Source organism: Panthera leo, chromosome A2 (genome assembly GCF_018350215.1).
Source record: "Panthera leo isolate Ple1 chromosome A2, P.leo_Ple1_pat1.1, whole genome shotgun sequence".
Taxonomy (NCBI): Eukaryota; Metazoa; Chordata; class Mammalia; order Carnivora; family Felidae; genus Panthera; species Panthera leo.
This window is the reverse complement of record NC_056680.1, coordinates 75,248,672-75,261,834: the sequence shown is the minus strand read 5'-3', so window position 1 is coordinate 75,261,834 and position 13,163 is coordinate 75,248,672. Positions and strand designations below refer to the sequence as shown.

At 39.2% G+C, this 13,163-nt stretch overlaps 1 protein-coding gene across 4 annotated transcripts in view; it reads left to right on the top strand.

Moving 5' to 3' along the window:
- The window catches only part of NME8 (NME/NM23 family member 8), a 54,499-nt gene extending 41,700 nt beyond the window's left edge, over nt 1-12,799 (top strand). For 2 of the 4 annotated variants that reach the window (XM_042914942.1, XM_042914926.1), the window contains 3 exons: nt 524-668; nt 1,629-1,867; nt 12,615-12,684. In XM_042914942.1, the coding sequence (XP_042770876.1) occupies nt 524-668; nt 1,629-1,866 (383 nt within the window). In that variant the 3' untranslated portion in view covers nt 1,867; nt 12,615-12,684. Of the gene's footprint in view, nt 1-523; nt 669-1,628; nt 1,868-3,992; nt 4,254-12,614 lie in introns of all 4 variants that reach the window. The other 2 variants (XM_042914935.1, XM_042914917.1) reach the window with 2 other exon arrangements.
- The last annotated feature ends 364 nt before the right edge of the window (nt 12,800-13,163 follow it).

The following is a 13,163-nucleotide window of genomic DNA, read 5'->3' as shown; positions in this document are numbered from 1 at the left end:
TTTCTGGAAGTCATCTCTGATCTTCCCAGAGAGAGTTAATGGTTTACTTGCCTGTGGTTGCAGGAGCCTTTATACATTGCTCTTTCCCAATCCCTCAGTTGGCTCACTAAATGTAGCCCTTAAAAGTTAGGCGGCTGGTGAGATTTTGACAAGATTTACTTTATTCAATTCCCTCCATGGGCTCCCTGCTTCAATCCATATCTAGCAAGGAGTTCCTTGACATTTGTAGCATGGACGTGAAAACATGACTTCACTTTCGGCACAGAGTCACATCCCTTCCCCTCTCCTTATAGTCTATGAGCTGTTGTCAGTGCGTCCTGGAAAGGTGCACCTCAGAGATTGAACATCTGCATTAATGTATTAACATGGTGCTTTTCAGTTCAATTTCATTTTGCATAGTTTTTGCTTTTAAAGCCACCCTATGCAAGCAAAATGATTACTTTCCATAGTTATTTCAGTCTACTTGAACATGGAACAAAAGTGGAGGCATTCTGCAAGATTACCAAATATCTGTTTTCCCTAGAGGAGATCTTGAAATATATTAAAGAGGTTGGATTTGAAATAACACAGATGAAGGAAATGCTCCTAAATGAAGAAGCAGCAGACAAAATTTACTCAAAAATAAAAACAAAAGACTTTTATAAAGATGTATTGGAAGTGTTATCTGAGTAAGTTTCTGATATATAGTCCTTTGCACGATAAAAGTAGTAAATATTCATTATAGAAACTGAAAAATACAAAATGTAATGAAAACATTCCAACTAATTTCATTCATTCAAAGACACCCTGTTAATATTTGGGGTTCATTCTTCTTTGTTTCCTCCTTTCTCTATATTCTTCTCTCTTTCCTTCCTTCCCTTCTCCTTACCCATCCTTCTTTCCTTCTTTCTTTCCTTCTTTTCTTCCTTCCTTCCTTCTTTCCTTCTTTCCTTCCTTCCTTCTTTCCTTCCTTCCTTCCTTTCTTCCTCTATTTCTGAAGGTCTTCAACATTATATAGAGGTGATATGAGTTTCAATTTCTGGTTTTAAGTTTCTGTTTTGCCAACATATTTAATCTGTGCCTCGATTGCCTTATCTATAAAATGGGGATAATAATAGTATCCATCTCATAGGTTTGTTGTGAGGGTTATATAATTAGTACATTGGACATACTTGGAACAGTGTCTGACACATATCTCTAGACTTAACCTATAGCACTCATGCAGCACAAAAACCTGTTCTCTCCCCAAAAAGGGGGAGGAATGGAAAAACAGAAAGAAAGTACAAGGGGCGCCTGGGCGGCTCAGTCGGTTAAACGTCTGACTCTTGATTTTGGCTCAGGTCATGATCTCATGGTTCGTGAGATCAAGCCCTGTGTCGTGAGATCAACTGGGTTTCGTGCTGACAGTGTGGAGCCTGCTTGGGATTCTTTGTCTCCTCTCTCTCTGCCCCTTCCCCCACTAATGTGTGTGCTCTCTCTCTCTCTCTCTCAAAAACAAATTAACATTTAAAACAACTTAAAAAACCCCCACAAAATCACACTGACAAGGACAAAGAATAAAGACCAAGTGTGGCATTCTGTGTTTAGCTGTGTATGCAATCTCTACAGGTGTAAATAGCCAAATCTTCTGAAAGCATTCTTCTTTGCAGAGGTCCATCTTTGGTCATGATTCTGACCAAGTGGAATGCTGTTTCAGACTGGAGACGATTGATGGGTCCTGTAGACCCAGATGAAGCAAAACTACTGTCCCCAGATTCTATCCGAGCCCAGTTTGGAACAAGTGTTTTGAAAAATGCTGTCCATGGATCATCTAATATCCAAGAAGCAATGGAGACCATCGATCAAATGTTTGAAATGTTGGTTCCCGAGAACCCTGAGGGAAACTAAAGTACGGTACCTTTTAAATGATTGTTTTCTTTTCTTTGCTTGTTACTGTGATTGAGCCCAGGATGAGACTGTCCCAGAAGGACCAGAACTTTTCCCATATGTCTGAATCAAACTTTATTTCTTGCCAGACACACTGTGCTATTCCATAACAGCCTTGAAGCTACATAATACGTATATGGATTGAGTTTGCTTAGCTGTTGATAGGAAGCTTGAAAACTTTTCTGTCCTGGGCCATGTGGGACACAGAGCCTAAGTTAAGTGACTTTTCCCATAAAACCTACTTTCCTTTATTTTTAAAGCGGGCTCACATACACTTGTGTGGCTCTGACTGCTGACTGGAGTAAGACTGTATATGGACTCTTCGCATGTCGAGGGTTGTCCCCCTTGGATGACCCAAACTGAGAGTCAGTATCCAGAACATAATGAGAAAGCAGTGTGAAGTGGAGAAACCCATCCACACCCAGCCAGGTTCCTTGGGGAGAGAAGAGTACCTTTTTCCCTTAATACTGTCATTTAGGCTATATTTCTCCAGGTATAAGCACATTGTATGAAAATATTAGATGCATAAAATAAAAATAAATTTGGGCAAAGGGAGCCTCATTCCATACGTCTCACTCAATTACAGACCGAGGCATGAGTGTACAACCCATAAACATTTATGTTGGGAAAATATGTATCGTGTGTCTGCTTGAACTGTAGGTTCTTGGTTGATACAAAAAAAATGGCTGAGTGAAGGTTGTTACCTTCAGGAAAGGGCAAATCTAGCGGGGAGACAAAACTCACAGAAACAACATCTGATTATAATCACTGTGGGACAGTACATTATTAAACATGTCACTGATGGATGACTACGTGGGGATAGATGTTATAGCAACCTGGTGTAGATCTATGCTAACATCTGCATATCCCTCCTTTTTTGATGAGGGGAGCATTATGAATAATATAGAGGATTTCAAATTAGTGTATAATTAAGTGCTGAATTGACAGGTGTATGTTTGATGGTTAGGCGTTGGAGAAGGTAAGGAATGAAATCAGTCTTGAGAAATAAGGAGGATTTTCAAAATCAGAGGTAAGGAAGCAAGAAAGAGAATTCAGTGTTGTTGTTTTTTTATTTTTTATTTTTAATTTTAAGTTTACTTATTTTGAGAGAGAGACAGAGAGAGTGAGTGGGGGAGGGACAAAGAGAAAGGAGGAAAGAGAGTATCCCAAGCAGGCTCTGCACTGTCAGCGAAGAGACGGATGCGGGGCTCAAAGTCACAAACTGCAAGTTCATGACCTGAGCCGAAACCAAGAGTCTACGCTTAACTGACTGAGCCCACCCCAAGAATTCAGTTTTGTTTTTTTTTAATTTTTTTTTAACGTTTATTTATTTTTGAGGCAGAGAGAGACAGAGCATGAACGGGGGAGGGGCAGAGAGAGAGGGAGACACAGAATCGGAAGCAGGCTCCAGGCTCTGAGCCATCAGCCCAGAGCCCGACGCGGGGCTTGAACTCACGGACCGCGAGATCGTGACCTGAGCTGAAGTCGGACGCTTAACCGACTGCGCCACCCAGGCGCCCCCCCAAGAATTCAGTTTTAAAAGTTTCGAAACTATCATATATGCATACACTTGATGCTTATATATAAAGACACGTTGCTGGTTTCTGTCTTACTATGTCTACGATACCATATCTACTATACTCTATCATATCACCTTAAGGTATTGTTGGCCTGTTTTAGACATTCAAGAATAAGTTATGCAGCTCTTGCTATATGCCAGACGTTGTTGCAAGACTGAATGTACACAGTCCTTGTCCTGAAACTCTAGAACTCTAAAAGAAGGAGATAGAAAATTAACATGTGTTCTACGGTTCTTAGGGGATAAGCACATAGGGGTAACTGCTCCATGGAGGAGATGGAGAGGGAAAATGAGATGCAGGCTCTCCAGGCAGGAGGCATTGCAATAACATGAAAGATTACAGCAACCTGAACTAAGGTAGAAATGGTGAGTTAGTGATAAGGGGAATGATAAGAGAATTGTTAGAAGTCATCAAGACTTGATGACTGACTACCACTCTACCAAATAAGTGGGAAAAATAAAAGCTTCCTGGCCTGAGTAACTGAGGAAATGACCTAACCATTTCCAGACAAAGAACCCAGAAGAGAGAAGTTGGTTGGAAGAAAATATTATGAGTTCTGTTCTGGTCCTGTTGAGAAGAAGGCATCTGAGTTGAGAGTAAGTGTGGTCCTCAGAGCAGGGGCAGGTCAAGAGGGCTCCATTGGAGTGATGTCAGCAAGATGGTGACACAGGCGGCTCCAAGCTCCCATCCTTCTGCAAGAATAAACAACCGAAGCTGTCAGAACCAACTTTATCAGAACTCTGGAAAACACCAAAGGTTTACAGCCAGGTGTGTGCTGAATCAACAAAAAGCCAACTTAAAAATGATATCGTTTTGTGACGTTTTAATGTACCCTACATTTCCCCAGCATGGTGACAGTCTTGAAGATCACGGCCTATTCCTGGTGTGTAACCCTTGTCTCTGGCTCCAGAGAGAATAGAACAGATACCATTTGCAAATCACTGTGTGTTTTTCTGTTCTAACCTATCTGGAGGCTACCTGAAGGATAACACAAGGCACTCATCTCTATTTCACCAAACCTGGAGACAACTCAGGGAAGAAAGGTGTTGGGCATTGATTAAAAACACTGTATGGTGGGCACCTGGGTGGCTTAGTTGGTTAAGTGTCCAATTCTGTTCAGGTCGTGATCTCACAGTTCATGAGCTCGAGATCCACACTGGGCTTTCTGCAATCAATACAGCGTCCATTTTGGATCCTCTGTCCCCTCTCTCTCTCTGCCCCTTCCCTGCTTATGCTCTCTGTCTCTCTCTCTCTCTCTCTCTCTCTCTCTCAAAAATAAATACACATTAAAAGAATAACATTGCATGGTGATCAAAAACCCCACTGCTGTCTGAGGCCAAAGATTATGTTTGAGACATACAATGGAGCACCTAAAGCCAGGGAGGAAAAGCTGGGGAGGGGGATTTTCTTTGGGAAATTGGGGCATTCAAAAGCAGTAATGCATACTGGGGATACATATTCGGAAAATATTTGAGAGACCCTGTGTTTTCACTACTGGCTGATAGGCTCAGTACAAACAGGAAGTTAAGGCTGAGACAGAATTGTAAAAGGCCTGGCTAAGTGTTTGAAATGCTGCAGCACAGAGTCAATCTACAAAGACTTGGAGAAGTGGTTTTTTGTTGTTTTTCAACTCCTGACTTTCAAGGAAGTCTTAGTTAAAACATTGGCTTAACACAAACCAAGTCTTCACCAATCAAGAGCCAACCCTGGGGAAAAGGGAATATCTGATTTCCAGAGTTACCACACTGTAATAATTGAATGTCCAATTTTCTTTTTATTTTTTTTAATTTTTAAAAAAAAATTTTTTTTTTTAACGTTTATTTATTTTTGAGACAGAGAGAGGACAGAGTATGAACGGGGGAGGGTCAGAGAGAGGGAGACACAGAATGGGAAGCAGGCTCCAGGCTCTGAGCTGTCAGCACAGAGCCTGACACAGGGCTCGAACTCACGGACCACGAGATCATGACCTGAGCCGAAGTCGGCCGCTTAACCGACTGAGCCACCCAGGCGCCCCTTGAATGTCCAATTTTCAATAACAGCAACAAAAAAATCAGAGAATAGAAAATATGGCCCATTCACAGGAAAAAAAGTTGACAGAAACCATCCCTGAGAAAGCCCAGACATTGGACTTACTGGATAAAGACTTTAAATCACTGTCTTAATATGCTCAAAGAGTTAAAGGAAACCATGGGACAAAAACTAAAGGAAATCAGGAAATCAGAAAAATAATGTATGAACAAAATGAGAATATGAATAAAGAGAAACTAACAATAAACCAACTAGGAATCCCAGAGCTGAAAAATGCAATAACTGAATTGAAATATTCACTAGAGGGGTTCAAGACAAATTTGAGCAGGCAGAAGAAAAAAATCAGTGAACTAGAAGATAGGACAGTAAGAAGTTTCCAGTCTTAGGAGTTGAAATTAAGAAAGAAAAAGAACAAAAGTGGACAGAGTCTATGGGATCTCTGGGACACTATCATTTAGGCCAACATATGCATTATGGGAATTCCTGAAGGAAAAGGAAGAATACTTGAAGAAATAATGGCTGAAAACTTCCCAAATATAATGAAATTCCTTAATCTACACATCCAAAAAGCTCAAAGAATCACAAGCAGAATAAACTCAAAGAGAGCCACACTGAGGCACATTATAGTCAAATTGTCAAAAGCCAAAACCAAAGAATCTTAAGATTACTAAGAAAGAAATGACTTACTATGTACATGGAATCCTCAATAACAGCTTGTTTCTCATAAGAAGCCACAGAGACCAGAAGGCAGTGGGATAACACATTCAAAGTATTGAGAGGAAAACAAAAACAAAAACAAAAACAAAAACAAAAACCCTGTCAACCAAGATTTCTATATTTGGCAAAAGTATCCTTCAGGAGTAAAAGTGGAATTAAGACATTCCCAAGTTAACAAAAACTAAAGGAGTTTGTTACTAATAGATCTGTCTACAAGCAATGCTAAAGGGAGTACTTTAAACTAAAATGAGGGGCATCTGGGTACCTTGATCAGTTAAGTGCCCTACTTTGGCTCAGGTCATGATCTCACAGTTCCTGAATTTGAGCCCCATATTGGGTTCTCTGCTGTCAGCACGGAAATTGCTTTGGATCCTCTGTCTCCCTCTCTTTCTCTGCCCCTCCCTTGCTCGTGCTCTCTCTCTCTCTCTCTCTCAAACATAAACATTAAAAAAATAAACTGAAATGAGAGGACCCTAGACAATAACTCAAAGCCATGTGAAGAAATAAAGCACATTGGTAACAACAACTACATAAGTAAATGTGAAAGCCAGTAAAACTGCACTTTTGGTTTCTAACTCCCCCTTGTTCTCCTAGAATATATAAAAGACAATGATAAAATAATGACAATAAACATATGTTTATGGGCACACTGTATACAAACATGTACAATCTGTGATGATAATTATATAAAAGAATAGGAGTAGAGAATACTATTGAAACTAAATTGATATTATTCAAACAGGGTTGTTATAAGTTTAAGTATGCTAATTGTAATTCTCAAGGTAACCAAAGGAATAAAAATGGTGCACTACACACAAAAAAATCGAATACAAAAGAAGCCAATAGTGGAGGGAAAATAACACATAGGACATATAGAAAACATACAGCCAAATGGCAGAAATAAGTCCTTTTGAATTGGTAATTATTTTAAAATGTATGTGGAGTAAATTGTCCAATATAAAGGCAGAACTTGGTGGAATGCATCAAAACATGGATTCATCTATATGCTGTCTATAAGACTCACTTAAGCCCCAAAGACACAAAGAGCTTGAAAGTGAAAGGATGGAAATATATATATTTAATACAAATAGTAACTAAAAGAGAGCTAGGGTAGCTTATCAGAAAAATATATCTGCTGTCAAAAAAGTGTACAAGAGACATAAGAAGACATTATATATTGAGAAAGATTCATCAACAAGGTATAACAATTAGAAGCATACACATTCATAACAACAGAGGCCCAAAATATATGAAGCATCCTTTGACAGAACTGAAGGGAGAAATGGACAGTTCCACAATAATAGTTGGAGACTTCAGTGTCCATCTTTCAATAATGGATAGAACAAGACAAAAGATCAATAAGAAAAGGGAGGACTTGAATAATGCTATAGTCCAATTAGACCTAAAAGATATGTATTCCACCAATCAGCAGTAGAATATACATTCTTTTCAAGTACACCAGGCATATGCTGTAAGATAAACCATATGTTAGACCACCAAAAAGTCTTAATAGATTTTTAAAATATTAGAATCATATGAAGTATCTTTTCTGACTATAACGGAATGATACTAGAAATCGATAACAGAAGGAAAACTAGAAAGCTCATGAATATGTAGAAACCAACACACTTTTAGAGCCAATGGTTAGAGAAGAAATCACCAGAGAAATTAGAAAATGCTTTGAGATGAATGAAAATGAAATCACAATACCAAAACGTGTGGGATGCAGCAGAAGCAGTGTCAAGAGGGAATTTTTGAACAATAAAGTATTAGATTAACAATCTCACATTAACAAACTAAATTTGCACTGTCAGGAACTAGAAAAAGAAGAAACAGATCAAACCCAAATTTAGCAGAAGGAAAGAAATAATAAAGATTAGAGTGGAGGCAAATGATATGGAGAATATAAACTCAATATCAAAAATCAACAAAATCAAAAGATTGTCCTTTGAAAAGATCAAAAGCCTTGACAAAAGAAAGGTCCTGCCAGCATGGTAGTGGAGAATGTAAAACAGGACATGCCCCTGCAGCAGGGTGGCGGGGGGTGGGGGGGTGAGGGGGTGATGGGTCCGTGACTACAAGTGAAACCTTCTGTGCTGGGACTGTTGAGCTGCAGGATGTTTGCTGTGGGCTTCGGGACCTTGCTCTTTGGGTACTGGAGCATAATGACGTGGAACCCAGTGTAGGCACCTGAAGATTGAGGACTTCAAGACCCTCATGGCACTGATGCCACTGTTTCAGACAGAGAAGGAACAGAGGGTCCTACAAGATGCTTTGGGAGAACCTGGAGGAAGAGACCTCCTGGAAAGACGTGCCTGCCTGGAAGGTGGGTAAGTCTGTGTTCTACACAATGTGCTGGGTAACCCCTGTGATGGGCAAGCTCTAAGGGCTGCCCATGAAGGAGGAGATTTCTCAGCTGCCTGTGGCTTCATATGGTATCCATAGGGGCTTGCACCGCTTGGAACACTGGACCCCTGCATCCTCCCCACTGGGAAAGAATAAGTGCTCAGGAGACCTGGAAAAAAAAAAAAAAGATGAAAATTACTAAAATCAGAAGTGAAAGAAGGGAGGTTCTACTGCTGAATTTACAAAAATATAAAGGATTATAAGAATTCTACGAACAATCGTATACCATTAAATTGGATAAATAAGGTGAAATGCAAATTCCTGGGAAGACACAAAATGCCAAAACTGGCTCAAGAAGAAACAGAAAATCTGAATAGACCTATAACAAGGAAGGAGAACAAATCAGTAATGAAAACCTTGCCAAAAAAGAAAAACCCAGAACCAGATGGCTTCAGATAGAATTCTCCATTCATTGAGAATTCTATCAAACAATTAAATAAGAATTAACTCCAATTCTCAAGCTCCACAAAAGAATTGAAAAGGAGGCAAAGCTTAACTCATTCTGTGGGGTCAGCGTTACCCTGATACAAGAGCCAGACAAAGAGGGAAAAAGAAGACTACATAACAATAAGCCTTATGAATATATCAACTCTAAAATCCTCAGTAAAATACTAGCACACCGAATTCAACAGCATATTAGAAGGATTATATACCATGATCAAGTGAGATTTATTTTAGGAATATGAGAGTAGTTCAACATATGAATATCAAGGAATGTAACACACCACACTAATAGAATGAAGGAGAAAACAGATATTATCTCAACTGAAACAGAAAAAGCATTCAACAAAATCCAACACCCCTTCATGATAAAAACGCTCAATAAATTAGGAATATAAAGAACTTCCCCCACATGATAAAGGCCATATGTGAAAAATCCACAGCTGACATTATACTACAATAGTGAAAGACCGAAAGCTTTTCTTCTAAGATCAAGATCCTGACTTTACCCACTTCTATTTAGCATAGTATTGGAAGGTCTAGCCAGAGCAATTAGGCAAGAAAAAGAAATAAAAGCATCCAAATTGGAATATTATTAGCAGGTAGCATGATCTTGTATCTAATAAACTCTGAAGAATCACACACATACAAAAAATTGTTGGAGCTAATTCTGTAAAAGTTCAGGATACAAATCAACACACAAAAATCATTCATGTTTCTATGTACTAACAATGAAAAAAATCCCAAAAGGAGATTAATTAAGCAATTCAATTTACCATAGCATAAAAAAAAATAATAAAATACTTAGGGAGAAATTTAGTCAGTGTACAAGCACAAGACTTTTACACTGAAAGATATAAAACAATGCTGGAAGAAACTAAGGAAGATGTAAATAAATAGAAAGACACTCTGTGTTCATGGCTTGGAAAACTTAGTATTGTGAAGATTACAGTGCTACGCAAAGTGGTCTACAGATTCAACGAAAGCCCTAAAAAATCCCTTTGGTGTTTTTTACAAAGGTGGAAAAACCCATCCTAAAATTCATATGAAATTTCAAAGCACTCAGAATAGCCAACACAATCTTGAAAAACAACAAAGTTGGAGCACTCCCACCTCCTGATTTCAAAAGTTATTACAAAGAGACAGTAGTCAAAACAATGCGGTAGTGGCATAAGGATAGACAAATGGAATAGAATTGAGAACCCATGAATAAAACTTCACTTTATGGTTAGTTGATGTTCAACAAAGGATGCCAAGATCATTCAGTAAGATGAGAACAGTCTCTTCAATAAATAGTACTGGAAAGACTAGACAACTACATTTAAAATAATAAAGTTGGGGGGCACCCCAGTGGCTTAGTCCATTGAGCATTCGACTTCGGCTCGGGTCATTATCTTGTGGTTTGTGAGTTCGAGCCCTACATTGGGCTCACTGCTGTCAGCGCAGAGCCTGCTTCAGATCCTCTGTCCCCCCCTCTCTCTCTGCCCCAACCCCACTTGTTCTCTCTCTCTCAAAAATAAACAGTAAAAAAATTTAAATAATGAAGTTGGACCATTACCTTACACTATATACAAAAATTAATTCAAAGTTGATCAAAGATCTACTTTTAAGAGCTGAAACTATAAAACTCTTAGAAAAAAAACATAGGGGTGAATCTGTTGGACCTTGGATTAGGCAGTGATTTTTTAAATATGCCAAAGGCACTGGCAACAAAAGAAAAAATAAAATGGTCTTAATCAAAAATAAAAATTTTGTTCATCAAAGGAAACTATGAAGAGAGTGACAAGACAACCCACAGAATGGAAGGAAATATTTGCAAATTCTACGTCTGATAGGGGTTTAATATCAGAAATGGAAAAGGCTTGAACAGACATTTCTCCAAAGAAGATCAACCACTGGCCAACAAGCACATGAAAAGATTCCCAACACAATCAGTCCTTAGAGAAATGAAATTCACAACCAAAATGAGATGTCACTGCACACCTAACTACGATGGCTATAATAAAAAAAGGACTATAACAAGTGTTGGTAAGGATGTGGAGAAATGGGGACCCTTACACATGATGGTGGGAATATAAAATGGGGCAGCTACTATGGACGACAGTGTGGTAGTTCCTCAAAATGTTAAACATAGAATTATATGTGACCCAGCAACTCCACTCCTAGATATATATCCAAGAAAATTGAAATCAGGGATACAAACATATACTTGTAACACCAATATTCATAGCAGCATTATATACAATAGCCAAAGGGTGGAAACAACCCAAGTGTCCATCAACAGAAGGATGGATAAACAAAAATGGTATATACCTACAATGGAATATTATTTATTCCTGTCTCTGTCTCTCTGTCTCTCTCTCCTTCTGCCCCTCCCCCCTCGCATGTGTGCACATTCATGCTGTCTCACTCTCTCAAAAAAAAATAATTTCTTTAAAAAAAATTTAAGAAAGGAGGGGCGCCTGGGTGGCTCAGTCGGTTAAACGTCTGACTTCCGCTCAGGTCATGATCTCGTGCTCCGTGAGCTCAAGCCCCACGTCGGGCTCTGTGCTGACAGCTCAGAGCCTGGAGCCTGTTTCAGATTCTGTGTCTCCCTGTCTCTCTGACCCTCCCCCATTCACGCTATGTCTCTCTCTGTCTCAAAAACAAATAAACGTTAAAAAAAAATTAAGAAAAAAAAGAAGAAAAAATTTAACAAAGGAAATAGGTTGTGATAGTTGCAAACAATGCAGACATACTTAAAACCACTGATTTGTATACTTGAAAATAGTTAAAATTGTAAATTTTATGTTCTATATATTTTACCACAATAAAAATATCTTAAAAGTAAAATAAAGAATAGTTCCTCAGGAGAGCACAAAGATCCCTCCCAACAGAGTTCTCCAAACCCCCTCCTCAAACGATACAAAATGAAGCTTGCCTCACAACACATTAAAAAAAAAATGCGTGTAATCCCAACATCAAAATCCTTAAATAGTAAGCCTTTACTAAAGTTTCTTGAAGAGATACCAAATAAAGGAATTTTTTTTTCAAACAAAATATAACACCACCACCACCACCACCACCACCAAGAAATTCCTAAAACTCCTTGTTGGACACCGCTGTCCCCAGAATCCCTCTGGGCCCTGCAACTCCTTCCCCAGTCATCACCTCCTGCTCTTGACTTTCCTGCATGTTCCATAAAGAGCTGCACACTCAGGCCTGTTGTCTTCTGCAGCTCCCTCCAAATTCTATTTCCCACCTGTGGCTTAACCAGCAATTCTGAACCCTTGAAAGGATCAGGTAGAAAGCTGCAGTTACTCACAGTGAATGTTTTTAATTAACCCTGTCCACAGAATTTGTTCATTCACTTATTGGGTTGAAAACCCATGCTGATTGTTTACTTGCTGAATCAGGCAGTATTCTCGGCAAAGAAAAGCGACCATCTCCCCAGTGTGATTTACCACGTGTCAGGGATTTGTGTGCAAAATGGAAACACACAACTGCTCTAAAGTTAGTTTTCTGTGTATCTCATCAAGTATATTCTTTCTTTCTTAGAACTTTGAGAAGATAATGCATGTAAGTTCTCACTGACATACGAGCATGTGGCACAGCTTCCTGGGAGGAATAAAAAGGAAGATACTCTCTGGAGGAAAACTCAACGTTACCTCAAGTTAAAAACTCACCTCAAAGTGAAAAACGTATGGGTGTGCATGATAACAATAAAACAGGTAACCTTCAAACAAATCTTAATGTTTATTTTTACCCTATCTTTCTGAGAGGATTTAAGGTGGCTTGTGTAAATGCCGCCCGGATCCAGCAACATAACTGGGGAGGAACGTGGAATGTGGGGAAGAAGAGTGTAGGATGGATCCAGTGAAGCCAGGAGCGGAGTTGTAGACGAAATGCATACGAGGCCCTAATGTGTATTTAGAGGTGGCCAAAAATTTGACTCTAAGCCTTTCAGCAATGAACTCTGAAGAGGTGTTGCGTCAGTTTACATAATTTGCCATCTAACTACAGGACGGTGAGGTCATGCGCCTTGTTTCCTGATGCTAAGACAAGGCAAGTCTCTTCAGGGATGCAGTGGATAAAAGCCAGAGTTTT